Raw genomic sequence first — 27,991 nt, forward strand, 5'->3', positions numbered from 1 at the left:
TCAAATGCTCCTAAACTCCAATTCTCCATAACATCCTCAAGCAGCAAGAAAGAAAAGAGTAATTAGTTTAGGTCGGAGAGCTCGGCAAGTGAATCACAATGAATGGTGATCGGGCTGCTCGTCGCCCCGGATCAAAAGTAACGTCGAACCTTGAAGTTGCATGTCCTGTCAGCGGTGGATCCAACCCAATAGGTGAAAGAGACTCGAAGAGATAACTCACTCATACACCAACCGCCGTTTTTTTAGCACTGGCTTTCCATCCTGCTCCTCCCACCGCCGCAGTGATGCCCAATGCTATCGCAATCATAGTCCCCACTGTTACCACAGCCACGACTGCCTTCAGTGCCATTCGTTGTTTATTGGTCAGGGTCTGCAGCCATGTCAATGGCTTGTTCTCTTCCTCCCACAACTTCGATCGCCGGGGACTATCCGTTCGGCAGCTCGCGTACGGTCCCAGGCTTTCGATATCTCTCATATGGCTTCTCCGATTGGCGTTCTTTGTTTCGAAGGTGAGTTGTTCATGTGAGATTGTTGGACTTGAATGAGGATAGAAAGGCGAACATGGCTTTGCACCAATCGATGGATCAAACTCCTGGCTGTGAGCCCCAGGCGAGGATGTAATGGAGCATCGTGGGGGCGCGAACTTGGGCGTGTCAGGGATTTTCTCGTCGTTGCTTTTGATCGATGCGGCCACCTGGGCCCCAATCACTCCAAGTCCGTGCAAACTCATAGCGATCAGCCAAATGTGGCTAGGAAGGGAGGATATCGAGTTCGCAGATCAAAAGATCTTGGACAGTGACCTCTTCAGGCTTTTTCGTTTAGACTTGGATCGTTTTACTGGGCGTGGTTCTTTGGTCTTGGGTGCTGGTGTTGTGATTGCCTCAACGGGAATGGCAACAGTCGGGACACTGCCGTACATAAACAATGCCGTATCAACCTGGAATGCACTCCAAGTCCAGGCGGACCGCGACAGTCTCATCACTCGGACTTATCACAATAAGGAATATAATTATTTAAATAGTCGAGGGGCGAATGTGTGCCCGTCAAAAGGATATTTTGAGATAAAAATGGATGAGTGGTGGTTTCCTCTTGAAGCGCACCTGGACGGGTTTTGGGGCAACTCCACGGCAACAGCAATCTGGATTGTTTTAAAGGGTCCTAGGTACATTCAGGAACACCCTGTGGGGGAACTGAATCATTTCTGTAGGGATACAATGCCCTCATTGGCTCGAGGGTTGTTTTTCACCCCTAGATTGGCATCTCGTGTGTCTACAAGCATTCCAATGCCCCTTATAGTGTAAATTATATTCCCCTGCAGCAAAAGAACCCTACCATTGGTAAATCTTTGCTCGAACGGCATTCTTATCGGTCGATCATGCGATCCCCTGTTCCACGTCCTCTCTCCATAGGCTCTGTTTGACATTGTAACCCTGTTTCCCACTTGGGTGTGGGCTCCACCCTAGTACTAGCATTTGAGGAAACGCTGTTGTTGGTATCTCTCGGTAGAACAGACTACAGGGCGACAGGGGCGTATTTAAAATCGGGCTGTCTCTATCCCGGCATGGTTCATATATTGTAGGTCACATCCTGGAGGATATTGTAGGTCACATCCTGGAGGCGGTACAAGCTGGCTGACATTGTACAATTCACACCGGCAGCCTGCAGTAGACTAAGTAGCATCATAAAGTCATAAATCAACATAATCTAATTTCCAAATTTCTGGGCAAACTGTTGAGTAGATGTCTACAGCCCTCCCTCTATCAAAGCTTACCAGGAAGCTAGAAATTCTTATATTCGGCTACAACTAATTCAATAGATTTGTTCAATGAGATAGAGAAGTGGTTTTTGATCACTTTCCTTGGGCGTTTTTCTATGATAGGCCATGTTAGGTTGGAGCAAAATAATCTAATCCGTAATGGTATTGATATATATCTTGACGATGTTCCTTATAAAAACATAGAATGTAGAACAAAATACACGTACGTCCAACCCAAATCCCTTTAAATATGATAGGAGATTTGAGAGACTATTGATCACATGAATATATATTCATTCGCCGGCTCACTCGCAGCATTGACGTTGACTTGCCTACGAACCTCGAAGTATCTTTGGATGGCACTCAAATACTCAAGAATCGCTCACCTGCATCATGTACAATAATGGAGAAGTAACTACAGAGAAATGTCATACTTCGGCCAATTAAGCTTCTTATTAGACTTTAGACTTTATTTTACTATGGGGTTTTACACATCAGGCGGATGTTGAGAGTAATACCGGCAAAGTATAACTACCTCATGATCATGCCAGTTAGTATCTATAGCGACCTCAGTATGCAACCCAGCCTCGCCACTCACTCACTAATAGGCCAGTATTACTTATCAAAGATGGACTATGTAGTTTACCCCAAGCCTAACAACTCCTCAAAAATGATAGCTGCTACGATATGAGGGGCAAGGCAAGGGTGAAGTCAAGATAGCAACAACTCACTGCGAAAAAATTCTTACCCCTAGATCCACTATGCTTAATAAACAAAACCACGAGAGCCAAATACAAACCGTAGAAATTGGATACATGTTTATTTATTCAACGCATAGTAAGTAGCAAATAAGCTCAGTAATAATATAGACCATAATACATTACAATCCGTAAATCTGCTGAGGCTGATGCCTTGGGCCCATAGAACCCCTTTCCTCTCTCCTGATATCATATATCACCCATCAATTTCCTTCACGTCAGGACTATTATCCCGCCAATGTTTGATCTTTGTCTCGATGCCTGAGTGATTTCACCGTAAGAAATATCAAGTGCAGTGGAGCACGCCTCCGTCATGTGTATGGCAGTTCTATTCAAATCAGTTTCTGATCACCACAATGCAACCAGAGAGCGACTCACCGCAGGTACTGAGGAGGTTGTCGAAGGGGCATCGGTGGTTGTTGCAGTAGGAGTTGACTGACTAGTCACAGCCGCGGATGTTGTTTGAGCATCAGCTTCATCAGCTTCATCGTGCGTATGTTGGACACCTGCACAGCCAACTCCCGGCACAGCAATGTCGTAAGCATATACCTCTAGTGCAAAATACTGAAGGCTCTCCGAATCATGGGTTGACAGCGTCGCATTCGTCTTCGCCATGTCAACGACCGCTTCATATCCGTCTGCGAAATGGTCTACCCAGTTCTGTCCGATGGCAGGAACATGATATAGGCGGTGCAGGAGATCGGTAGCCCAGAAGGTATTGGTTTCAGATTGCGAGACTGTATATCCAAGGCCGCACATAGTTGAGAGGGAACGACGGGTTTGGTAGCTCAAGTCGCAGATGACTGTCTCATGAGTGCCATTTTCGCCTCGCCAGTGTCCGGCATAGCCTATTTAGTTCAAATGTTTAGTAAGTCATCGCTAACACAGAGCAAGATCCAATACCTTCAATGTCGCAATTTCCATCTGGGTTGTCACATCGGAACAAAAGGTCTTTCCTATCCCCATTGACCACGACATCGAATGCACCGATGGTTTCCATGGTTGGGCGACCACCGAAAAACTTCTTGTAGATCGTACTCTCATTTCCCCATCTCAAGATATGGTTCTTAGCATGTTCGGCAATAGCAATAGTCTCGTTAAGACCTTGCGCAATCTGGCGACGCTGGGTTGCATTGCAGCTCGAATGGATGGGAAATTCATTCACAGCGCCGGCATCCCAAGGTGCAAGTCCATTCTGAGAGAAGGGCTGGGATTGATTGCCTTCGGAGCTCTCGGGGGTGGGGAGAGCAGCAGCAACTGCTGCAGAGAGAACGAGATTCAAGAAGCGCATTTTCGTATAATCGAGGTGGATTGATTGAAAAGTTGAAATTGTAGAAGTAAGTTTCTATCCACGATAGGAGCAGCTTTTATACCATTTTTACGAAGTTCCCCAAAGCTTCCGTATTCGACCATTTTGGTTTTTCTCAACTATTTGCCAAGTGTGGCTTTTGGTGGGCGCATTTTCGCTATGCCTGCGATCCAATCCAAGGCAACACTAGAAGAGAAAGTGGGATGTCTTCTCCATTTTTCTCAATATACAGATGGTGCGACCTGCTGAGAGGGGACCTTGAGAGCTCACTCGAGCGCTTTTCTCGCTAAAAATCTTGCTCTCCAGCAATCAGAGCTGAAAATCTCAGATTGATGCCAAGACAAAGGCTCGGTGGAGGGTCGCCAAGACACTTGGGCGGGAGGTACCTTGAGAGTACAAGGGTTTAGTGGGCGATATTCTCCGGACAAAGCCCGAATCGCAAGCTCAGGCCTGCTCTTGGCGAAAGGGTGGAAAGGTCTTCCGCTTGGCATCGAGAACCTTGGGGGTGAGACACCTATGTATGGTGCTTTTTCATATATTATGCGGCTTTTTAGAGCGGAGTGCTCCCAGTGTCCATTGATTGAAAACTCCTCACTTGTGGCAGGTTTCTTGCATCGATCCTAATTCCAACCTCAATCCCAACGTTCTTATTTGCAAAAGGGTAAAGCACTAGCTTCATCATGCGCATTTTTCGGCCCTTCCTTCTATCACTGGGCATTGCCAGAGTATATGCAGCTACAGCAACAACATCAGCACAATCATCATCTGTAACTGGTTGTCATACTCATGGCTCAAGCATTTACTGCATTGATGGAGATGGCCAAGAAGTTCTGGTTTCGGCCTCATCTACCCCTACAACCGGAGTACCAGCACAATACACTGGGTGTCACTCTCACGGAAGCCAGTCGTAAGTCCACAGGTACGCATATTTGTGACAATATACTAAACTACAAAATTCAAAGATACTGCATGGATGGAGACGGAAACGATGTCCTGATTCAAGCAGAAGGAACGGAATCCGAGACCGAGACCGAAGACAGTGAAGATGACCAGGAGGAATCCTCAAGCGAAGCTTCACAAAACTGCCACTTCCACGCTGGCGTCGAGTAAGTTTGTAATAATCCTTCCAAATTTAGGCGTTATTGACTTTGGCTATTCTAGACACTGCACGAGTACAGGTGCATCAGAGGAAACTAGTACTGGTTCAACGTGTACTGTCCAAGCAAGAGACTACGATATCCCTCTGAGGATTGGCACATTGTTCGTTGTCCTTGTCACTAGTTCAATTGGTGTCTTTGCCCCTATTCTCCTGATGAAGCTTCCATTTGCCTCTATCAATGGGGTAATCTCGACCGTCATCAAACAATTCGGAACTGGCATCATCATCGCCACGGGTTTCATCCATGTAAGCAATTTCAACTTTGACACACGTATCACTTGCTGACTGCTTTTCCTTAGCTATACACACATGCGAACCTCATGTTTACCAACGAATGTTTGGGAGAACTCGAGTACGAAGCCACAACCTCCGCGGTAGTCGTGGCAGGTATATTCATTGCTTTCTTGCTGGAATACATTGGCCACCGGATTATTGTTGCTCGCCACAGCAAGAATATCTCCGCAGAAACCATACCGTCCGAGTCTCAGCAAACTCAGCAGAAGGGACAGCATGAACACTCTTCGGCGCAACAGCAACAGTCCACGTTGGCTTCTCTTAGTCACAATCACGGCTCGTTCGACCTTACCGGACCCGACAGTAAATTTTCGGTCGTTGTCATGGAAGCTGGTATCCTGTTCCACAGTATTTTGATTGGCCTCACCCTTGTCGTTGCTGGTGACTCATTCTACAAGACACTTCTTGTGGTGATTGTGTTCCATCAATTCTTTGAAGGGTTGGCACTCGGTGCTCGTATTGCAACCCTCCCCGGAGCTATATTCCCTAACAAAGCGTCCATGGCGCTAGCATTTGCCTTGATCACACCTATTGGCATGGCTATTGGGCTTGGTGTTCTTCACACCTTCAATGGTAATTCGCGGGGCACTTTGATTGCACTAGGAACATTGGACGCGCTGTCTGCTGGTATTCTGGTGTGGGTTGGTGTCGTTGATATGTGGGCGCGTGACTGGGTCATTGAGGGAGGTGAAATGTTGAATGCAAAGTTAGGAAAAGTTCTAACCGGTGGTATTTCCTTCATCAGTGGGCTGGTGCTGATGGGGGTGCTAGGAAAATGGGCTTGATCATAAGGGCGACATGGGCTGAGGCCTGTCTCCTTCCAAGGTTGTCTTCCATATGTATATAGTTGAACTGATTCTAAAAATAGAGACATCATAAGCGCTCACCTAGGCTATCACTTCACAGGCGTTTGTCGACAGTATCGAACGACGTGTAGAAGCTCACTCATGCTCTGAGAATAGGCGTTGACCTGAGAGAGATTGAAGCCTAATTCAGGCAGACCCGGAAGTGGATATTCATATTCGACTGCTTTCCAGTTGGGGTCCGAGGGTTCTACAGAGGCATTGCACCCTCGCCCATGGCTTGGAAAGATCGATTTATGAAAATAGATGGTTGTTGATGTGCCTCTCTCGCTCTCAACTTTGTCTTTACAGCAGCAAAACAAGCCATATTCCTAATACAAAATGACGGTGAGCGCCAATGAATTCTCAGATAAAGTCTTCTGAGATGCAGTAGAAAGTGAAAGAGGCCTTCATAACCGGTTGTGGCATTCCCCGACCGAAACCCAAGACAAAAGAGACGCCGATTGGAAAAGAAATTAGCTCTGGGAAAACGAAGCTTTAGAAAAGCTATATTCGATTATTTCCATCATCTCGCTCACGTTGTTAAAGCAATCAAAGATGACAGTCACCGAAATGCTTGATTCAAATACTAATCGAGCCATGTCACTCAATCTCCCTGTGTATCTGTGTTAATGAACAGTATCGGAAAATTTATCACAGCCTTATTCTTTGGACTTGGGTTTGCGAATCATGCAATATAACTGGATTAGTGCGTCAGTCATTTGACATGGAAAATTACAGCCAAGAGGGCACACCTTGCAAACATCCCCTCCGTCCACACATTCAATCTCCTTGACTAGTTCAAAGCCCATTCTTTCATAAATACCCACGTTCGGATACCCCTTGGAGCTCTCGAGATAGCACGGCATATTCTCCCGGTCGGCCTTGTCCATGACATTATCCATGAGCATCTTTCCCACTCCCATACCACGCGCCTCCGAAGCGACGCAGACGACATTGCAAAAGTAGTACCCGCGGGGGTCCTGCCAAATGGCATCGTGTGCAGTTTGCTGCACTTGCTTCCAAATCCAATACCGGTGCACATTCAGACCACCACGACCAAGGAAGCGGATATTGTTCATAAGCTGTCGGAAGGAAAGAAGCCAGCCTTGTGCCCAAACAGACCAGGTTTCTGGCATGGAAGGCGCTTGTGGTGAGTACCACCAGGCAACACCAACCACAGTACCAACTGGTATGCGAATGTCGTCATCGCTCTTGCTTTCATTTGCAGCGCGAGTGATCTTCGCGACAGAAATGGGGCAGTCGCAGTTGATACCATATTGGAAATGGGCAGCGAGGGAGGCTGCGTTTCGTTGGATGTTGAACTGTCAAACCCTGTTATTACTTGGTTCGACATCGACTTCGTTTTGTTTCATGATTTTATTTCTTTTTGTATGTTTTTCTCACAGCCACAACGAAGTCGTTTGGGTACATCGCAAAATAAGATATCTCATACCTTGGATGGATCATCAAACGCCCAGCGAAAATAGGGATCATCGGCAAACGCTTTCTGCACACAGTTTACAGCATCAGGTATGTCGTTCTCAACGAGCGGGACGATTTCGATTGACATTGTTCTTGTTCTTGGTTTGTCACTACGTTTTCTTGGACAGCGACAATTGTTCTTAGCGAACGGGTTTAGACGTCCGGGTACTTTTTCTACTAGCTCTGCGAATGGCCTGACACAGAGATATAGTATAAGAATGCCAATGAAGCCGTTGGGGACAGTGAGAGATAAAGACAACCGCCATCTAAGTAGAGTTGAAGTGGTGATGGTCCACGAGTTGATGGAGGGAAAAGTAATGAAAGCGAGATCTTGGTTTATTGTAAAGGTGTCAGCAATCGAGGAAATAATGAGTACGAAGTAGAAATGCACTCATTCTGCAGGGCTGAGGAACGGGGGCTCATATACCTGAGCTCGATGATCCCCGGGGCCAATTGATTGTCACGCTTATCTCGTCCTCGGCGTCCATTCCAAGGTTTGATGTCGCTAGCCGTTCTAGGCAACTCCAACCGGGGCAAGTACTTATGCACTGTGGAGGTGTTACACGGTGTCCCTCCACTTGGACCATCGCCCCGTCGTGGCCCCGGCAACCGCGGATAGCCAAATCTGATATAGACAGCATGGCAGCCTAGTTCGGCTATGTACATAGTACGTTGTAGATATGCTCGAACACCCCGTATCATTCGGCGAGATTGTCGATCTCATATGTGCTCCCTGAAAAGCAAACGCGGGGGACGGGCTCGTATTGGATCATGTGGAGATGCCAAACATCCGCTAATCCCAATCAGGCAGGTCGTTGCGTCATTGGCCCAAGTCATTGTGGAGCGTGTCGGCTTTATCGGCGCAACTGATAAGAGATAATTAGAGTCAACGGAGTATATATAGCGGTCCGGAGTAGTTGATATTGTTGAAAGTCTGGTAGGGTGTGGTTTATTTAATTACTCCGTTATATCGCAGGGACTGGGTTGGGAGAAGTAACTACATAGTACATTACATGTAAGCAACGGAAAACGATTCCGGCTCAATCTTGAACGCCATGAAACATCGGGCCTCCGTCAGACGAGAGATACAATATTTATAAAAGGTGCCGATATGTCACTCAGTGTATACCAAAATTTTATTTGCCTAGCTAGGAAAAAGAATCATAGATTAGGGAGAGTATTGAGAAGTGATATGAAAAATGTCCAAATCTGTCGAAATCCTTACTGATGGACTTAGCGGACAAGTAACATCTATGGATTCTTCAGAAAGACGCAATGAGAACACTGGCAGTTTATTCTTTATTTGATGGCATATGGTCACCGGTATTTTTCTTTTTTGGTTTACTCTTTGTACTCTTCTCTTTGTTTATCGAGTCCATCCATTTGACGTACGAATTTAAACATGACGAAAGTGTCAGAACCAATACCTGCAGCATAATACTTGCATGGAGATTATGGGATTAGTGTTACGAATGCTTTGGGGCTATTTCCAGTCTCTCAGTATCCTGACTCCTATGCAACTGCGAAAAAGCCCGCCGGTTTCTTGCTCCTTCCCTGTCATGGACTGTATCCTCTCTTTTAATAAGATATAAATAGTGTCTTTGTGAGTATGACGGAGGCGAAGAGTTTCTTTCTTGTCTCCCGAAATTTAATCAAAGCCTCAATATTCCTTTTCTTCTTTGAGAGAATAAAAATAAAATGTTTTGTCGTCATTGCTGTCTTTGTCAAACACGTTAACCATGAAATCGAATCAGTGCTAACTCTACTCCGTGCAAATGCATAAATAATTTCGATTCCCACCACCTTCTCAAGTTCTTATACAAACATACCGAAGACACATCGGATTCTGCATCGGGCAATCCAACTATTTGTCGCACCTCGCTTCCAGGAATCGTCAACAAACTTCACTTGCAAGTCACACATCAACCGGCTTCTCCATTACCAGTCTGGTGTTCGCCTACGATGCCTCGCCATGATCTTGAGCGCGTACTAGCCGATGATCCATATAACGAGCGACGTATTTTCGTCTTGTCATGTCTGCACGATGCAATCTACTATCTTCGCCATGGACCACATCGTCGTAACGATGTCATTTCCACCTTAGAAGAGGAGATTGCTGGCGAAATTGACATATCTATCTCAAGTGCAGTTGTAGAACGTGATCCCCAGTTTGAGCGGCTGTGCCGTAACCTTGAGCTTGTCATACCTATCTCAATCAGGATTCTCCGCAAGCATAACGACCGGGAGACCGACCAGGACGTTGCCGATGATCTGATCAGCTGCATCCCCACCGTTTTGCAACAACCTGCTCAGTGGGACCCGGATGTCGAAGAGATTTCTGACGAGGAAGAGTTTGAGCGGCAAAATAGTCGTCGCCGTCACAGATAGGTCAGGCTCTATTGGAGGCGGAAATCTAGTGTGAGCTATAGACCTGACAGGGGTTTGAAGGGTTTGAAGGGTTTTCGGTTCTGGTGCATTGCTACTGCTTCTATATGTGTTTTGATTTTAGAGAAGAAAAACCAATGATAGAATCCCGTCCTCGTTTCTCACATAACGTAGTTTGTTCCTTCTGTACGTCATTCAAAACAAGCGATCGTTACATGTATTTTCTATAGATTCGAGAGAGTAGATCATGACTTGTCACAAACAAGTATAATAAGCCTCATGTCTTAAAGTGTCAATGTATTCTCTAGCAGTGGTTTCCAGACACTTGCGTCAATGGTAGAAGAAACAAAACCCGAGGCCATACATTGAACACCAGCAACATCATATTACCACCAAATACATTAAACTCCTCTCAAACTATAGAAAAAATATCAAAAACTGGCAATAACCAAACCGATCTAAATTTTCCAACGACCAACCAACCAATATCTCAGTCAATTCTTCCCAACTCAGCCAAACAATTTAAACACGTATCCGTCCACGGTAGAAGCGAGGCAGGAAAGCGGGCGCGGGTTCGGTAGCAGTCTCCGTCGCAATACGGGTGATGTTCACTGCACTCGTCGTGGCATTCGAGGGAGTACTCGTGTTAGTGAAGAGGGGGGTTGCTGTGGCGTTGCTAAAAAATTGTCGGCGAACAACATCTTGACTGATAAATTCTCGTGGAGTAACACGTGACGCACCTGGTGTTCCGGGAGCTACATGTGATGTTGTAGGCAAAGTCACGAGGGTACCTGGTGTAGTGGTGGTGACTGTGGTACGGGATCTAGTAGTTGGTACAAGGGGCGTCGATGTCCGGGTCTGGGTCAGGGTCCGAGTCAGGGTACCGGTTCTAGTGGGTGAGACTGTCACGCTGTGGCTTGAGGAGACTTCGCTAGAGGTGGTCGTTGGGGCTGTCACGCTGTGAGTTGGGGAGACCTCGCTAGTGGTCGTCGTTGAAGCTGTCGCAGTGCCACTTGGGGACACTTCGCTAGTACCTGCTCCAGGGCCTCCAGTAGTGCCTGTTCCGGGACCCGGTCCAGGACCTCCACCAGGACCTTCAGTGGGGCAAGGACAACCTGTTGGTCCCGACAAGGCCGGACCAGATGTGACGGTGACGGTGGTGGTGGCGGTGCTCACGACGACGGCGGGACAGGTGACCGTCACTGGGACGACTGTCGTTTCCCTAGATGTAGAAGGAGTGGGGCAAACCGGTGGAACTCCGCCTCCAGTGGTAACACTGGGAGATGGGGAAGGAGATACACCACCGCCACCCGTGGGAGAAGTGGTGCTTGGCTGCTCACTGGTAGTGGGAGAAGTCTGGCTAGTGTTAGTGGTTTCAGTTACTACTTCAGGAGAGGACGGGTGAGGGGTTCCACTAGGGGATGGATGTATTGAGTGGTTCCGCCGGGAGAGGAAGCGGGGCCGCTGGGTGGCCCGACGCTGCCGCTTGTGGGGGGGAGACTAACATTGCCGCCAGGAGCAGGTCCGGTTGTCGTAGTAGCACCGCCAGTGGGAGAAGTTTCAGTGCCCCCAGTTGGAGTAGCAGTCGTACCTCCACCGGGTGAAGTTCCGCCTTGAGTATCAGGGAGAGTAAGAATAGTGCTTGCAGAAAATAATGTAGTAGATTTCTCACCTCCTCCGCCAGGCACTGTAGTACCGCCACCTCCGCCAGGGACGGTAGTAGCACCGCCTCCGCCAGGGACTGTACCTCCACCAGGGGCGGTAGTGGGGCCACCTCCGCCCGGGACTGTACCTCCGCCAGGAGCGGTAGTAGCGCCACCTCCGCCAGGAACTGTACCTCCGCCAGGAACGGTAGTACCGCCACCTTCCCCAGGGACCGTGGTACCACCTCCTCCACCAGGGACGGTAGTAGCGCCACCTTCACCGGGGACGGTAGTAGCACCTCCTCCTCCTCCTCCTCCTGGGGCGGTCTTCGTAGCTAACTTCTCGGTTAGAATAGAAAGGAGCGAGCTCTCAAGCTCAGGATGGCCGTGGCGCTCCTGCAGTCCAAAGTCACGCTCCTCTCGACGACGATCCTCAAGGCCGGGCTGCTCTAGCGCCACATCCGCCGGGACAGCCACGACACCCCGTAGAAGAGTCAAGGAGCAGGCTAGCAGAACCAAGCATCTTGTTGAAAACATGATTCGGACCAGCGCAAGTATATGCAGGACGATTGAGCAAATGTGGCCGATGCAAGTTTGCCGGTGGTTCCGGGTGCTGTGGTTTTGATGGATGAGCTGGTGTAGAAGGCCGTCAGGACTTCTTAGATAGCGAGTTGAGCAACGAAGCAAATGCTCACCAGAGAGTTCGAGGCGATTGAAAGGAAAGCAAAGTCCCGAGTGCAAAAGGATGTTGAGGAGGAGATGCGAGATTAACGTTGTATATGTAGCGAGAGGCTAGAAGACTCAATGGTGATGGATTAATGGCCATTTGATGTCATAGCAGCGACAGGGACTGGCCTGGGGTGATGTCGATGCTTGTTTTTTGTTAAGCTTTCGATGGCTTTGTAGTTTCCATGGTAAGAGCTGAGTCTGCTCCTATTGGAAATCATTCCCAGTGGTGAAATCCATGGTTGGTTAAGGTACAAAGGCATCATTGTGACCAGATGTTTACATAGCTCCGGTGCCTGTCGGATATCTTATGCGACGTGTTCTGCCCTGTTCAGCCCTGCAGGGAACCTGACCCTGAGTTACCAACCCTTATATTTTTTTATATTGCCTCAATGGCGGCAAATTATTTTATTTCTAGCTACCAGTTCGAGTACAGCTGAAGGGCCGAACCGATCATGTCGGAAATTTTATAAATTGCATCCGACTAGTTGGCTAACGATAGAATTGCAATCACAGATTGATAAATATAGACATTACTAGCAACCACATATGTATAACAAATCACTCGGTCATGGACGCCGGATATAAAATGCAAGCCGAAGGGGGAAAGGACTTTTCTGTCTATGCTCATCTTTGAAATCATGAAATCGTGTCGAGATTATTAGATCAACCAGCATCGGGGTCCCGGATACCGAATCCAAACATTTAATAGATCGCGAGAGGGTGACGCCAGCCAACTTCAATGACCTTCACGGCGGTACAGCATGCAAGACCAGCCGCATAGCAGCATACGGTAAAGGTGATAAGGCCCCAGTAAGACCCATCACAGCGTGCCAGGATCTCACCTGCAATAGGGATTCCGGTGAGAGTTCTGGTGGCAAACGTATGTCAGTTATAGATACGCAAGTGACATCACAAGTAAAAAAAAAACTCACCCGAAGCTCACTATGGTATAGGCAGTTGCGTAATACCGGCCATAGTGTTCGGTTTTGCAGAGTTGGCCGACACAGACTGGCGTCAGGCTGATATTGCTGCCGCTTGAGAATCCAAAAATAACAGCGTAAACGATCAGCAGAGGCATACTATCTCCAGCGGGAAGCCACAGGCAGGCGTTACAGAGCACGCAGAGCGCTACCGTCGCGATCAAAGTGTTAAAGCGACCAAGAAAATCGGCAAAGAATCCTGGCAGCCATCGCCCAAAGAATGAGCCGGCATTCAAGACGGCAATTATCTGGTATGAGAACTTGCTAGAGAAACCATGGTCGAGGGCGTAGGATGAGATGTAGCTAATTGGCACGAAAAGACCCCACTCAATAAAGAAGACGCTGGCGGTAGTAAGTACGAACCGCGGGTCTCGAAAGATGCGGAAGTCAGGAAGCACGTTCTCCTTGGAAAATGGCTTCTGCGGGAGTCGAGACCTGATCAAGAGGTTTGCAATTGATAGCACAACCAGACAGATCAACGCAACAACCCGAGTGGCCCAGGCCCAGCCAATCTTGGGGAATAGAGCTTCTAGAATCAGAGGGAAAACAATGCCTCCGACAGAGCCGCCAGTGGCAGCAACGCCAGTCGCAACTCCACGTTTCTCATAGAAATAGTGGCCAATCGCCGAGACCGCCGGTGTGAAAATGAGGGACGCTCCCACTCCACCCAGTACACCGATGACCATCATAAAGTGCCAGTATTCAGTGCAGAAGCCGAGCAGGATGATCATGGCCATTTCAAACACGGAACCCACGAAGACAAGAATACGTGGGCCTCGAGCATCAAAGATGGGACCGACCTGCACTCCACAGAAGAAAGTGAGAAAGGCAAACATTCCGAAAATCCAGCCATTGGTTCCTGAGCTGTATTCCTTTAGTTGATGGGTTTGGATATATGCTTGAAATGTGGCAATGGTGTTGACCAGGCCCAACGATCCAAAGAGACCGAGGAAGCTGCCCAGCACTACCAGCCAGGCTTCGAGTCCTCCCTCGGGGTAGATGTTCCCTTCAGCGTCTGTAGTCGCTCGACTAATGGGGTCTCTTCTGGCTGATCTCTGAGATGGTGCCACGGTGGATGCTGTCCGGTATACATCATCTAGGCTGGGTTCTTGCTCTGGTGCAGCCTCCGTGTCAAACTTCTCATTGACCATGTGAGCAGTAGTCTTCTGGTCAAAGGATGTGGCGCTCTGGTTGGTGTTCAAAATATCGAATTCATGATCGCCGGTCTTGCCGCCGGCAGACCCGACATTGGTAGACATTCTATGTGGAGAGAGCAGCTATTATATTCTCTTTGTTGCATTAAGGGGTAATGAAGTCCTAGATCTCTGAGGTTGAGGATCCAGGATGATATTGTAGGAGAAAGTATTTGAAGGAGGGGCAGTACATATTAGAAATCGAAACTTCCAAAAGACTCATATGCAAAAGTGCCCAGGCTAATAATTTTCCGCGGAATCAATCCCATTGGAGTTTAAGTGTAATAATTAAAGAAGAGAAATTTTCGGGGTACGTGATAATTGGCAGGGAAGGAAGTGGATCTATCGTGCTTAGATCCATACCCGACGCCTTGGGGATATTATTTGTCTATACATGTTGTTCTACACCGACTAAATGATGGGGGACTTCAGAACTATCACTCGGTGCTCTCAATTGAACAACATAGCTTGATTGATATACATTACTGACGGTTCTTTTTGTTGGCATCATATAGAATGACAATCTATACGGGATGATTCAATGTATTTGTCGGCTATAGCTATGAATGGTGGTAAAACTCCGAACTTCCGAACTTCCGAACTCCGCGAGACATTCGAAACGCATGCGGAGCGCATATACTTAGCTACATCCGGGCATAACATTAACTATTCGTAAGTAGACATGACTTTACTGGTTAGTTGGTTTATACTTGAATACATTACTACAATTCTAAAGAAAAAGTAGAAGGTTGATGTACTATACATGGAATCGCACGCAATCGGATGGTGATGCAGGTAGATATATATATATAACCACGATCAGGTTTTTATCATCGGCCATTTAATGTATGTGAATCTCATATAACCTCCCCAGGCTGGAAATTCTAGAAGTGTGTAAGCATGAAACATGTAATATTTAAAAATGCAACCTTAGTCTTACTTGACTAGCATAGAATCTTGTCTGCTGAGTAGTCTAGCGCAAGAATTATTGTGTAGGCTCATCAGTATTTAAAAGGCAGCCTCTTCCATCAAACTGGGCTTGTGGTTTAGTGGTATAATACTCCCTTAGCATGGGAGTGGTCCGGGGTTCGATTCCCCGCGAGTCCACTTTTTTTCTTTTTTTTTTTTTGTTTTCGCTTTTGAGACTACGTTAAACAAACGCACACTACGGAGTAGAAGGACCCTTATTTATCTCAAAAAAGGAACATGTCTATCGAGTATTTTGATCACATCAGCTGATGCTCTTCAGTGAAAAGGAGGCCTGTTAGAACAAGTGCTTTCGAGCTACTATTGGTGGAAAGCTTGGCATGCCTAGGATCTGAATTATACCTAAGAGCTGCGGGAACCTCGGCTCATATACGGATCTCACCTGGCAGTATTCTTCCCCGGTATGCCGAATCTATCCACCAAAGGAGATAAGTCAGATGAAGTCAGATGATGTTCACATGTGAGGTTTTGAGCAGTACGTACAACATATGAATAATGATGAAGATTCCTCTATCAGACCAATACAACTGTTCCAGGCTACGCGATGCTTATCCGGGACAAGAAGCACACCAGACCAATCGCGAGCTGCCCCCGCTTTTCACTCACGGAGTTTGTTATCCCAAAGTGAGAGATAAACGTCGATCTCGCCGGAATCCGTCGCTCATCCGGTCCCAATGATAGCTATGCACAATGCGACCGAATTATTAGAGCAACCATTCATGCGATTAGCGTTTTTATAACTGCCCAACATCGCAGACAAACCACCGGCGTTATACCTAGACCAGGGACAAAAGAAGTAGCAGCAAGATACACAGGTGAGCCTACCATCCTGGGGTCGACCCCGGGATGCGATAACAGTGGATACGAACAAGGGGTCGTGCCCAGGTGGCGCAGAAGAAGCATCCGGCCTGGAGCTAAGGATTTCTTCCAATCATCCACTTGGAAGCACTTAGTCTGGCAAGGTAGCCTTTTATTAAATTAAATGGGCCTACAGATACCGAGTGCACCGGTCGGGGGGCTATTGGTAGGGCCTTTCGGGGGCAGTATATAGCTGCGTCCCCTCCCCGAGACAAAAAAAGAGACACATCCCATCTGCCCTCTGGCCCATTCATACCCACCGGTCCAGGATGTTACTCAAGTCAGTCCTGTCATCTGCTCTCCTGGCCCTTTCGCTGGGATCGGATCTTGCGACTGCCTCCAAACACGGTCGCTTTGCAGAGATAGCTCGTGCACCACAAGAGAAGGCCAAACGGGCAGTTGAGGCTCGTAACCAGAAACATGCGAAATCGGACAAAGATTACCGCTTCTTGAGCAAGAAGACTAAGCGTGAGTGTCGAGCTATATCATTGTCAGCAGCAAAATCTCTAATAGACCTATAGATTACCTGGTCGACTCCCTGCCGGATGTTTCATTTGATATCGGCGAGATGTATTCTGGTCTGGTGCCAATTGATATGAACAATAGCTCCAGATCGCTCTTCTTCATTTTCCAGCCTACCATCAACGAGCCCGTAGACGAAGTGACCATCTGGCTCAACGGTGGCCCTGGATGCAGTTCGATGGAGAGTTTCTTGCAAGAGACTGGTCGTTTCATATGGCAACCTGGTACTTTTGCCCCGGTAGAGAACCCTTATGCTTGGGTCAACCTAACCAATGTGTTGTGGTGAGTAATTGTCATGCATATGAACCCCAAACCCTGTTAACATCTCGCAGGGTCGACCAGCCTATCGGAACAGGCTACTCCGTCGGCACACCAACTGCTGTTTCACAAGAAGAGACAGCAGAGGACTTTGTCAAGTTCTTCAAGAACTTCCAGAAGATTTTTGGAATTAAGAACTTCAAGATCTATGTCACTGGTGAGAGTTATGCTGGACGTTACGTGCCCTACATCTCAGCTGCGATGCTCGACGAAAAAGACAAGGAGTATTTCGACCTAGATGGTGAGTTATCGCGAATATTCAAGAGGCTTGGATGCAAATTCTGACTACTTACCCAGGCGCGCTGGCATACGACCCGTGCATTGGACAGTTCGACTCCGTGCAGGAAGAAGTGCCCGTTGTGCCCTTCGTCCAGCAAAACGCAAACCTGTTTAACTTCAACGAATCATTCATGGCAGAGCTCGAAAAGAAGCACAAATCCTGCGGATACGAGGAGTTCATCGACAAGTACCTCACTTTCCCGCCACCCAAAGTCCAGCCGCCCATGTTATCCAGCAGCTTGGCCGACGACTGTGATCTGTTTGACCTCGTCTACGATGAAATCTTCCACATCAACCCATGCTTCAACCTCTACGAGATCAACCAGATGTGCCCGCTCCTCTGGGACGTTCTCGCCTTCCCCACCTCGCTCGACTATCAAGCGCCTGGAGCAAGCGTCTACTTCGATCGCGCAGATGTCAAGCGAGCGCTACACGCGCCCAATGAGACCTGGAGCGGGTGTTCCCTCGAGCCCGTGTATGTCGGTGGCGACTCCGGCCCGGAGCAAGAAGGCGACATTTCGGCGAACCCGATCGAGCACGTCTTGCCGCAGGTCATCGAGGCTACTAACCGCGTTCTCATTGCAAACGGTGACTTTGACATGGTTATTATCACCAACGGTACGCTCCTAGCCATCCAGAATATGACCTGGAACGGCCACCTCGGTTTCCAAAAGAAGCCACACACTCCCATCGATATCAAAATTCCGGACCTCTTGTACGCCGATGTCTTTGCGGAGAACGGTGCGTCTAGTCTCGATGGTTCTCAGGGTATCATGGGTGTTCAGCACTATGAGCGTGGTCTGATGTGGGCTCAGAGTTACCAGGCTGGTCACATGCAACCGCAGTACCAGCCTCGTGTGGCTTATCGCCACCTTGAATGGTTGCTCAGACGCACCGAGGAACTCTAGTGTTTTATTAGCAAAGGACGAATCCTCACATATGCAGATTTTATATCAAGACAATATGTATATAAAATATAAGCCATGAATCTATGTAGTTTATAGGGCAGAACCGCTCATGCATGACACCGGAGTCTGGAAATAGGCTACAAAGTGTATCACCATAGGGTATCTAGAGATCAAATCCCATCGAGTTTATCATTCCCTATGCCGTGGCTATTTCTGATGCCTCATACGATTGACTGTAATGAATGCCGAATATCTTGCCCGATTAGGCCTTCATTACAACATATGTGTGGAAGTCTTGGCGGGCCTAGAATCGGCTTTATTGGTAGGAGTAGTATTTTCATTCCGCCTAAGCTTGCGAGTACCTGAAATCTCTTGCAGTGCCCTACAAGGTACTCAGTATAACTCAGAGAAATCACGCACAACCCTTTGGCTGGTATATACATCGCAAGCCGCTACCAAGTGGTGTACTCTAGCTGGTTACCAGTTTCGCATATTAAAAGGGACAAACCATGTACGACAATCGCCGGGCCGGTGCAGGGGATTTGTTTGTATGTTGTATGTTATAAACCGGACCGTAGTGATCCAACACAAGGAATTAAAGGTAAAAGCTATTCTTAGTGGAGTCGTTCCTGACCCTCCAAATTTTCGGATTGACTTATCCACTCTGCAAGAAAGGTATTGAAAGGGAACAAAAACCGGATGTTAAGAATGTTCGACACATAACCGAGAGCCACCTATTCTCTGCAGTATTGAGCCGTGTAGAGTCTCTCCAAGTCAAGAACATAAGCAGTTTCCGAGCAGGTAATGCTAGAGGCCGTATGCACAACACTCCCAAAATGGCAAGCAGTAAGTTATCCGGGAAGGAGCCTTGGAGGTTACGGGAGTATTCAAGTGCTGTGATTGGCCGAGAGCAAGGATTCCCCCTGGTCTGAATGCGGCATGGATGCGCCCGCCAAGATTCATGATCCTCAACGTTGGTGAGTTCAACCATTTTTTGTTTTCTTATTCTATGTTGTACAAGATTTTAACGTTATTTTTGGTATTCGCAAGGATCCAGGATTGCTGTTATATTATTATACTGTAGAACTAAAACATCTTGAATATCTTGGGAGAGAGGTAAGAAGGGCAACGTAGAGGGTGACGTTCAAGCGGAGCACGCATGCGGTTCTTGATCTCCGTATTCTCAATACTTCGCCCAAAACAAGAGTACTAGTGAGAGGTACGGGTACGGATAGAGTGGTCTGTCTTACTGCAAAATTTTTCTGGTGGATCATGAAGGCCAATGAGGTCTCGGGTCAGGGTAGAGTCAAATGTGTTCATTATTTCGACCTTTTCTAATGTTTGATATGTTGGTAAATATATCTGTGATGACTATATAGGACCATTTGAATTTTGCATACAGAGTAGCCGGATATGTATAAAGGTAGAAGTTGAAGACCCTTGAGGCTGAATAGTATATCGGATTTACCTCGGTGGCGTTCAATCCTAGATCGCAAGAACATTAGAAGTACCGTGCTACAGGTCTTTGAGTATTCCTTTTGAGCTATTCCCTGTGCAGCTGTGAATTATTAACTAACATCAACAATTTTACTAATATAATACGCCATAGTGGAACCTCTTATGTACAATTTTCTTTTTGACCACCTTGGATTCTGCTGGTACTGCTCATAAAAGATGAGTGTTGAATTTACCAATAGAGTACGAGGATATGCTTTAATTACAGCTATGAAAGCCCAACCACAGAAAAATAAGGGGAGATAGACATTATAGAAAGCTCATTCTAGTTACGGCAGGTGGTAGGGCGGTTTCCAAACCTGGAAACATATCAGGTCCAACTGCCAAGTATGTCTTCATTCTAATTTATATGCACTCGGCGAGGCCAAAGGCGGGCAAATGTTCAGATTTGTTCAAATTACAGACCATAGCAGAATATCAGAATGTCATCACACCTTTTCCTGGCAGTCCCACTTTTCGGCGTTGACCAGTGATGAAATCTCGTACTAGAGAACCAATGGTAATATAAAAGAAAAAGAAAAAAAAGGAAGCATATTGCCCTAATAGTATATAGCAACTCTGGAATCCCACCTCGCCATTTTCCCTTCTTTCCTCTTTTGTCAATTCGCAACTTTCCCCTCGCTACCTCTCAAAACATCTTGGACAAGGTATAGCTACCCCCAGCTTGCCTTAATTCCTTCATATATCTTGCTAGAGCTTCGTCTCTTAGCTTTTTATCTTATATCCCTGTGGCAGAACCTCTGGTTCATGCCCTCGGATCATTTATATCATTCATCATCACCTTGCGAGAGAAAAGAAATCCATTTCAACAAAGGCCGCGCACGAGGTACTTCCGCTCTTCAGTAGCAAGCTTGCACTACCCTGGAGACAACTGTCTCATCGACTGCGACTGCGACAAACCCAGCATCGATAGCGACAAGCCCATTTGCAAACCCTGACAGCAGTATATCTCGACCATTGTCCTTGCGACACTTTCGGCCCACAGCGAATTGCCCCCGGATTTACGATATATGACCCCATTGCAACTCCTTCCCACATCTGTAGATCTACCGTCGACCTCTCATCGAATTCCCAGCGATACATTCACGGTATAGAACAAGCGAAAAGCGACATACCAGACAGGAAGCAGCAAATCCCAGGCGACTGAAAACTATATTCCAAAGCGCCATATAAAACCGTCATTATGGGACTCGAAAAATTTAACCCTTTCAAAAAGGATAGTCCGACATTTCCCAGCGTTGTCATACCACTCGCCGATGCGCCTGTCCACTCCCTCTCGGAAAAGATAGACAAGGAGTCCAGCCAGAGCTCGGACCGCTCGTCTTCCTCGGAGAATGGTGCTGCTGGCTCCAAAGATCCAACTCATCTGACCCTCGAAGCCCTTCGTGCAGAAATCGAGTCTGATATTTCCACGGCTACCCATGACTCTGCCTATGACCGTATGTTCATCCCACATTTTCACACTAGTTCCCGTATGAAAACTCCCTGAAATTGGGGGTTTGATCTAACTCGACGACACAGGCAAGGCAAAGGTGATCAACAGAGCCCTGCAGGATATCGGCATGGGCCGGTATCAATGGGAGCTGTTCTTCCTTTGTGGTTTTGGTTGGACAGCAGACAACCTTTGGCTTCAGGTAGGAGATCGAAATCAAACAAATCACACAAATCAAATCTAACCATGTGTAGGGAGTTGCCCTGACGCTGACCCCTATCTCCTACGAATTCGGACTCTCCGATACGTGGGTGCGTTTTACCACTTGTGCTTTATTCTTAGGTCTCTGTATTGGTGCCTCATTCTGGGGTATTGCGTCTGATATTGTTGGTCGTCGTCTTGCTTTTAACACCACTCTATTTATGGCTGGTGCCTTTGGTCTGGCTGCCGGTGGTGGCCCTACTTGGATTGGGTAAGTCTTCATGAGAATAACTCATTTTGAATTTTGCGCTGATCATAAATGCAGTACATGTGCTCTGTTCGCTTGCTTGGGTCTTGGTGTAGGTGGTAACCTGCCTGTCGATGGTGCTCTTTTCCTGGAGTTCCTCCCCTTTGTCTCCGGCAACATGTTGACCATGTTGAGTATCTGGTGGCCTTTTGGCCAACTAATCGGCAGTCTGCTTGCATGGGCTTTCATTCCTAACTTCAGCTGCACTAGCTATGAAGGTTGCACCAAGGAGAACAACATGGGCTGGCGCTACCTGGTTCTCACTCTGGGTGCCATCACTTTTGTCATGTTCATCCTACGTTTCTTCTGTTTCCACTTGTACGAGTCGCCCAAGTTCCTGCTCTCCCGTGGCCGCCAGGAAGAAGCCGTCGCCGCTATTCATGGCATTGCCCACAAGAACGGCACTAAGACCTGGTTGACCAGCGAGATCCTCAACGAAATTGGTGGTCATGTCGAGGTGCACGAGAAAGAGACAGGGCTCCCTTACTCTCAAATCGTGGGCCGTTTCTTCTCCAAATTTTCAATGGAGCGCATTGCGCCCCTGTTCGCTAACAAGCGCATGGGCTGGAATACCGTTCTGCTCTGGTTCTGCTGGGCCACCATCGGCATGGGTTACCCTCTCTTCAACGCTTTCCTGCCGCAGTACCTCTCCAAATCCGGTGGTGAGACCAACTCGAACTACATCACTTACCGCAATTACGCCATCACCTCTATCGTTGGTCTTCCTGGCTCTCTTCTGGCTTGCTGGACGGTCGAGCTCAAGTACATTGGTCGCAAGGGCACCATGGCAATCTCCACCTTGATCACCGGTGTGTTGCTGTTCTGCTTTACCGTATCTACGAACTCAGACATCCAGCTTTTATGCAGTTCTCTCGAGGCCTTCTTCCAGAACATTATGTACGGTGTCCTGTTCGCCTACACCCCCGAGACCTTCCCTGCTCCGAACCGCGGTACTGGCACTGGTATCTCCAGCTGCTTGAACCGTATCACTGGTCTCTGTGCTCCCCTTGTCGCTATATATGCCGGTAGTGCGAACCCCAACTCGCCCATCTATGCGTCCGGCGGGTTGATTCTGGCTTCTTTTGTAGCTATGTGTCTTCTACCCATTGAGACTCGGGGTAAGCAGACCCTTTAAGAAGCGGATTAAATCTCTTCGGTTTGCCAAAATGTCTTGCATATTGTCGATTTTCACACAGCCTTCTGCTTGTGTTGGAAAGTGCAAGATGAGAACTCGACAAAATGAAAACGGACACCGCACCCATATATCACGAATCCGTTCCCTTGCCATTGCGATCTGAATGATTCGACCAATGGATTGACATGCTCAAAGCACTCGGGGGGAATATATGGACCGGATAGAGTGTTCTTGTCATATATATCATCATCCAGTGGCCATTCCCAGGTGGCCTCTGAACTTGAACATAGATACCAATCAAGATACCAAGTTTGTGTTTTTCTCTCTTAAATTCCAGGTCAAATCACGAACTCATAAAATGTACTTGGCCTATAAAAAAAAAGCCACCACTGGTCTTTGTCTACCTATGTACTTGACTTCCTCTGCCACTTTCGGATTTACCTTGCTCAGTGGGTAAAAGTGGCTTTCGCCCACTGGACATCTGGAGCGATCCCTTAAAGCTCACTTACTGGTATTCTGTCTGTGCCTTGAACGAGCGGTATTTTTCAGAAGAGAGTTCAGCCTTTCTGTATGACTAGTGCCACGACCTGTGCCACGACCTCAGCCTCGTTTAAATTGGGGATGCGAAAGACGGCCATGAGGAATGGGAGAAGCTCTCTCAGTGCTCACATAAGTACTAAAAAAGCTAGATAAGTATAAAATACACCAAATAAGATACCAAAGAAATACACTAAAAAAGCCATATAGTCTGAGATCAATGGTTGGTCGTACTATTATTGAAGATGGTTTGTGAAGGCGGTGATGTAGGCGGTAAGGTATTATTATCCAATGAAAGACATGTGACACGCTAACCAGACTAGGATAAGCGAGCCCCACCACTTTCCTCTAACCCACACAATCCCACATTTTCCACATTTTCCACCAACCATCTCCAATATGCCAGATCCACATCCCCAATTCAGTCCTGCATGTCCGTGTCCGATACCCTACATTCTGCAGCCAGAAGAGCGCGTCGAGCAACTCAAAGCTTGTCTGCAGACTGATTTCGGCAAAGCCCAGCGTGTGAATGCCGAAGCCCTCATTCGCCTGTATGAAAGTGGCGAGCTCGGACCACGCCAACGATCCGATCCCCCAGTCTACCTTATCGATGGACAACGAGTCGACAAGGACTCGTGGGAAGATGCAGCTAAGACAGGAATCAGATGGTGCGAGGTATGTTGTTGAATATCCTTCGACCTATTGGCTATATATCATACTGGCTCACACTTATAACATATTCAGACATTAGATTATCAGCAAATGATGTCGCAACATGAGTTCCAGGCAAATATCATATAACCAACCCTATATGGTATTGTCAAGAGTCTTTGGCTAATCATGTGCTATGAATATTAGCCGCAGCAAATGGCCCAGTCTGTTTCAGAAACATTCGCTTATTCGAACACCCTCCATATGCACCAGGTATATCAATCCGAGTTACGTCAACGATTAATTGAGGTCATTAACTAACAAAACCTAGCTACATGCTCAGATCAGGATATCTCCCAGATATGGTGGCATCGGAAACTTGACACGGCCTTTCTTAGTATGCAATGATACTGGAAGCAACGTGCTTACCCTCTTCTCTTCCGATCTCCAGGCACTCCAGTTCAACATGGTACTCCACATTGGAGCCATGCGAGGCGTAGTGCAAGTAACAACCGCCAATGGCCCGGCTTTCCAGCATTCAATGGTTATTGACATGCAAATTCTCACTTCTGCCTTTGTGCCACTTACCCCCTGGTTTGAAGAGCGTGCTATTGTGAAGCCAGACAGTCCGGGAGATGTACGCCTCTCAGGGAAGGCCATGCGTGACTATTTATTCTTTGCCACCTCGCCCGGAAATGCCCATCTGTACGTTGCGCAGAAAAAAGCTGGAATTATTCGTGATCTCCCCGCTTGAGTTCTTTCGTTTCTTTTTTCTTTTTCTTTCTCTCTTGGCAGAATACCACCTCTTATCATATTACCAAATTCAATCTCGTTAATCGATCAACTGGTTATGCCCTGATTTTGCGCCTGAGTGGTCCATCACATGATTTATCTGAGCACTGAGCAGCTCACTGAATCTGAGCCCCGACTGAAATCTACTCAGTGAGCCTGACTCTGAGCGCCCCCAAGAAATGGGCGACAGCTAAGATAGGAAGCCTTGGCGGAGGAAATCAAGTACATAGCTTTATAGTACCTCGCCCTTCGGCTTAATAGACCAGCGGCCGGGAATAAGTTTCTACGTCAGTACTATAAGAAAAGACTAGATGGAGACTGCTACTCAAAGGAAGATTATATGAAATACGTGAAACCTTTCAAGGTTCCAACCTTGCAATGTTGAAAAATATGCTTATCCAATCCTTGACAAATATGGACGTAACCCTTAGTTATGATAACGACAGCAAAGAGAAAAAGAAGAAAATGCCAGAACTCCATTCCAGTCCAAGCAAGCTCCCGGATAATCAAGAGAAAGCGAAAAAGAAAACCCACTTCACCCATTTTCCAATTGTGACTATGTAGCGTGCAGGTTCCTCGCCGGGACCGATCAGATAACGCGCAAAGAGCTCGAGAAAAAGAAAATAACGAACAAAGAAGAAAATGGCCATGAAACAAAAACACAAGAGATAAAAATATCTGAAAATATCGCTCATCAACAAAGTGTAAAGACGTTATGAAGACATCACATCATGACCCCAATGGAAGAAATACATCCTGTTTAAGCCACCGGTTGATTACGACGGCCACGCTTCTCTAGCAATGTGGAACCACTCAGAGTAAGCTCGAACGGCTGCTGATGCTTGCGAATAGAGCTCTTTGCAGCACTCGCGACAGCAGCGTCATGCATCCCGTAGCCCTGTTTAGGCTTTGACTGGTGGGGCAGTTGTCGTGCTTGTGCAGCGCTGCTTTGAGCGCCGAGGTTCGTGGATCGGAGCTTGGCTTCCATTCCGGCCATGTCACCTTGGCGAGTGGCCACTTTAGCGAGTGGTTGGCCTCCGAGGTTGTTGCTGTATTCGGGTTCGTCGTCATAATCTTCGTTGAGAGCACCCAGTGCCGACTGGAATCCTGCCGTACCACTGCGGTTGGATTGGCGCGCAATCACACGACGCTTTGTTTCCTCTTCTTGTCTGTGCACTGCATAGCCAACATCAAAGACTTCACGGAGGTTGAAGGCGCCCGGAGATCGGAAGTCCATGCGCCGGTCTGCTGCAACGGATGGTTGATCGAGGAAACGGGCACTGGCGGGCTGGTAGGGCCCGTGTTCGGCGCTGGAGGAGTCGAGCTGCTGCGGGCCTTTTTCGGTATGGAGGTAGGGCGTTGCTAGAGGGGGTGCGTCTGCGGCAGCGGTAGTCTCCTCATCGGTACCCTGGATCCAGGGGTGTGCAAGGAACTCCTTGATGGTGTACCGCTTTTCCGGGTCCACGGTGAGGAGATGCGAGATCAGATCTTGGGCTGACTTGGAAATATCATCCCACCAAGGTGACAAAAAAGTGTATTGGCCGCGCGCCACTTTCTCGGTAAGGACTTGGATGCTCTCGTCATAGAACGGAGGGAATCCACAGAGAAGTGTGTAGAGCACACAACCCATGGCCCACATGTCCACACTTTTGGAGTAACGCTCGTCCTTGACGATTTCTGGTGCTGTATATCCGACGGTACCGCAAGGCGTCATCGTCTGGCTATCCCAAATCACCTTGGACAGACCGAAATCTGCAAGCTTAATCTTACCAATACCACCCGCACCAACTCCAGGGACGAATTCTCCCTCATCTTCTTTGTCTTCGTCGCCTGGTTGTTGAGGTTTGGGATTCTTGCTGGGAACGTTGGGAATTGGATAGAACAGGAGGTTTTCCGGTTTAATGTCACTTCATGAGAATGTTAGCTTTCACAAGCGCAAATCGCTACAGACAGGATGACAAACCGATGAACGACACCCGATGTCTCGTGTAGATATTCAATCGCTTCCGCAACCTGGCGGATGACGTGGCGGCTAAGATTTTCGCTGAAATACGTCAATCGGACAATCTGGTGGAATAATTCACCCCCGGGGCAAAGTTCGAGGACGATGTAGTAATATTGCCGCGACTCGGAAAAATCAATCAACTTGACGATGTTGGGATGGTCGAGATTGCGCATAATCTGAACCTCTTTGAGAATATTTGCCCGCTGTTAAAAATGACTAGTCAGTAATGACGAAACGAGATTGATGCACAACCATGTAAAAAGGCAATGCCATAGGGTAGTGTATCATTTCGCCGGCAGACGCAAGTTGCCATGAAGTAAGCCGAGCGTGAGAAAAAGAATTGTATGCGCACCTCCGCCGCCTCGGGGATTTTTTTGACCGTTGGATAGTGAGGATCGTTCTACATAACGTATTGGCCATGTTTATAGACAGATTGCAAACCATGTAACGATGAAGGAAGGAAAACACAAAAACCACAAGGAAAACAAGAAGAGCAAGGCACCTCGCGGTAGAACCTACCTGATTGCTATTCATTTCAAATTTGCGGACGACCTTGATGGCCACCTCGCCATATTCCGTTGTCGTATCCTTGGCCCGATAAACGTTACTGAAGGCGCCGTCGCCCATCTTCTCTACCAAGATCCAGCGCTCTAGGCCAGGGTATTTGGGCATCTTTGATCGGTTCAAGTTCTCCTCTGCCACTAGACGTTCGATTTCGACAGAGCGATCCTGTCTGATTTGAGAATCAGGTTTCTGGAGGGCATTGGCTCTGCCTTCAGGGCCAAAAGCCTCGAGTGCAGGTGAATATTGACCTATCGGTTGGCGTTGTGGCTCTGCATGGATAGTGGAAACGTCGGTCGTCGGCTCGGAATGAGGGGTGACAAGGCGGGCCTGCTTGCCATGCCGGATGAAATTCTTGATATTCTGTATTGTACTCATGATATCGAAGAAGAATCGCGATTCGTAAACAGATGTCTTGGATGTCTTAGTTTGATTTCGGAAAAGAAAGGA

The 27,991-nt window shown here is 47.6% G+C and overlaps 12 protein-coding genes across 12 annotated transcripts; 6 read left to right on the forward strand and 6 right to left on the reverse strand.

Annotated features, from left to right (window-relative positions):
- Window positions 1-67: 67 nt before the first annotated feature.
- On the reverse strand, window positions 68-730 carry LCP9604111_5089 (uncharacterized protein; the record flags this gene model as incomplete). The annotated part of the gene is made up of 3 exons (XM_039072860.1): window positions 68-149; window positions 221-261; window positions 323-730. The coding sequence occupies 3 exons, from the start codon at window positions 728-730 to the stop codon at window positions 68-70; spliced, it is 531 nt and encodes a 176-aa protein (XP_038929060.1).
- Window positions 731-2,800: 2,070 nt separating this feature from the next.
- On the reverse strand, window positions 2,801-3,805 carry aspf2 (major allergen Asp F2; the record flags this gene model as incomplete). The annotated part of the gene is made up of 3 exons (XM_039072862.1): window positions 2,801-2,842; window positions 2,893-3,362; window positions 3,418-3,805. The coding sequence occupies 3 exons, from the start codon at window positions 3,803-3,805 to the stop codon at window positions 2,801-2,803; spliced, it is 900 nt and encodes a 299-aa protein (XP_038929061.1).
- Window positions 3,806-4,503: 698 nt separating this feature from the next.
- zrfC (putative ZIP Zinc transporter) lies at window positions 4,504-6,061 on the forward strand (the record flags this gene model as incomplete). Its single annotated transcript, XM_039072863.1, has 4 exons — window positions 4,504-4,730; window positions 4,786-4,929; window positions 4,985-5,228; window positions 5,282-6,061. The coding sequence occupies 4 exons, from the start codon at window positions 4,504-4,506 to the stop codon at window positions 6,059-6,061; spliced, it is 1,395 nt and encodes a 464-aa protein (XP_038929062.1).
- Window positions 6,062-6,780: 719 nt separating this feature from the next.
- Window positions 6,781-7,691, reverse strand: LCP9604111_5092 (GNAT family N-acetyltransferase; the record flags this gene model as incomplete). The annotated part of the gene is made up of 3 exons (XM_039072864.1): window positions 6,781-6,819; window positions 6,874-7,443; window positions 7,575-7,691. The coding sequence occupies 3 exons, from the start codon at window positions 7,689-7,691 to the stop codon at window positions 6,781-6,783; spliced, it is 726 nt and encodes a 241-aa protein (XP_038929063.1).
- A 1,874-nt stretch (window positions 7,692-9,565) lies between these two features.
- On the forward strand, window positions 9,566-9,991 carry LCP9604111_5093 (uncharacterized protein; the record flags this gene model as incomplete). The annotated part of the gene is made up of 1 exon (XM_039072865.1): window positions 9,566-9,991. One exon carries the CDS (start codon window positions 9,566-9,568, stop codon window positions 9,989-9,991), a length of 426 nt encoding a protein of 141 aa, XP_038929064.1.
- Window positions 9,992-10,596: 605 nt separating this feature from the next.
- Window positions 10,597-12,168, reverse strand: LCP9604111_5094 (putative extracellular threonine rich protein; the record flags this gene model as incomplete). Its single annotated transcript, XM_039072866.1, has 3 exons — window positions 10,597-10,664; window positions 10,729-11,344; window positions 11,494-12,168. 3 exons carry the CDS (start codon window positions 12,166-12,168, stop codon window positions 10,597-10,599), a joined length of 1,359 nt encoding a protein of 452 aa, XP_038929065.1.
- An 894-nt stretch (window positions 12,169-13,062) lies between these two features.
- Window positions 13,063-14,599, reverse strand: LCP9604111_5095 (MCT family MFS transporter; the record flags this gene model as incomplete). Its single annotated transcript, XM_039072867.1, has 2 exons — window positions 13,063-13,228; window positions 13,293-14,599. 2 exons carry the CDS (start codon window positions 14,597-14,599, stop codon window positions 13,063-13,065), a joined length of 1,473 nt encoding a protein of 490 aa, XP_038929066.1.
- Window positions 14,600-16,647: 2,048 nt separating this feature from the next.
- sxa2 (putative pheromone processing carboxypeptidase (Sxa2)) lies at window positions 16,648-18,405 on the forward strand (the record flags this gene model as incomplete). Its single annotated transcript, XM_039072868.1, has 4 exons — window positions 16,648-16,846; window positions 16,900-17,182; window positions 17,233-17,459; window positions 17,516-18,405. 4 exons carry the CDS (start codon window positions 16,648-16,650, stop codon window positions 18,403-18,405), a joined length of 1,599 nt encoding a protein of 532 aa, XP_038929067.1.
- Window positions 18,406-21,103: 2,698 nt separating this feature from the next.
- Window positions 21,104-22,995, forward strand: LCP9604111_5097 (uncharacterized protein; the record flags this gene model as incomplete). The annotated part of the gene is made up of 4 exons (XM_039072869.1): window positions 21,104-21,359; window positions 21,442-21,554; window positions 21,607-21,824; window positions 21,879-22,995. The coding sequence occupies 4 exons, from the start codon at window positions 21,104-21,106 to the stop codon at window positions 22,993-22,995; spliced, it is 1,704 nt and encodes a 567-aa protein (XP_038929068.1).
- Window positions 22,996-23,931: 936 nt separating this feature from the next.
- LCP9604111_5098 (uncharacterized protein) lies at window positions 23,932-24,333 on the forward strand (the record flags this gene model as incomplete). Its single annotated transcript, XM_039072870.1, has 2 exons — window positions 23,932-24,207; window positions 24,277-24,333. The coding sequence occupies 2 exons, from the start codon at window positions 23,932-23,934 to the stop codon at window positions 24,331-24,333; spliced, it is 333 nt and encodes a 110-aa protein (XP_038929069.1).
- A 114-nt stretch (window positions 24,334-24,447) lies between these two features.
- On the forward strand, window positions 24,448-24,937 carry LCP9604111_5099 (uncharacterized protein; the record flags this gene model as incomplete). Its single annotated transcript, XM_039072871.1, has 2 exons — window positions 24,448-24,456; window positions 24,515-24,937. The coding sequence occupies 2 exons, from the start codon at window positions 24,448-24,450 to the stop codon at window positions 24,935-24,937; spliced, it is 432 nt and encodes a 143-aa protein (XP_038929070.1).
- A 798-nt stretch (window positions 24,938-25,735) lies between these two features.
- Window positions 25,736-27,919, reverse strand: LCP9604111_5100 (serine/threonine-protein kinase; the record flags this gene model as incomplete). Its single annotated transcript, XM_039072874.1, has 4 exons — window positions 25,736-26,882; window positions 26,939-27,183; window positions 27,333-27,380; window positions 27,500-27,919. The coding sequence occupies 4 exons, from the start codon at window positions 27,917-27,919 to the stop codon at window positions 25,736-25,738; spliced, it is 1,860 nt and encodes a 619-aa protein (XP_038929071.1).
- Between the last annotated feature and the right edge of the window lie 72 nt (window positions 27,920-27,991).

The sequence above is a fragment of the Penicillium roqueforti genome (assembly GCF_015533775.1).
Source record: "Penicillium roqueforti strain LCP96 04111 chromosome Unknown scaffold_11, whole genome shotgun sequence".
NCBI classification, from domain to species: domain Eukaryota; kingdom Fungi; phylum Ascomycota; class Eurotiomycetes; order Eurotiales; family Aspergillaceae; genus Penicillium; species Penicillium roqueforti.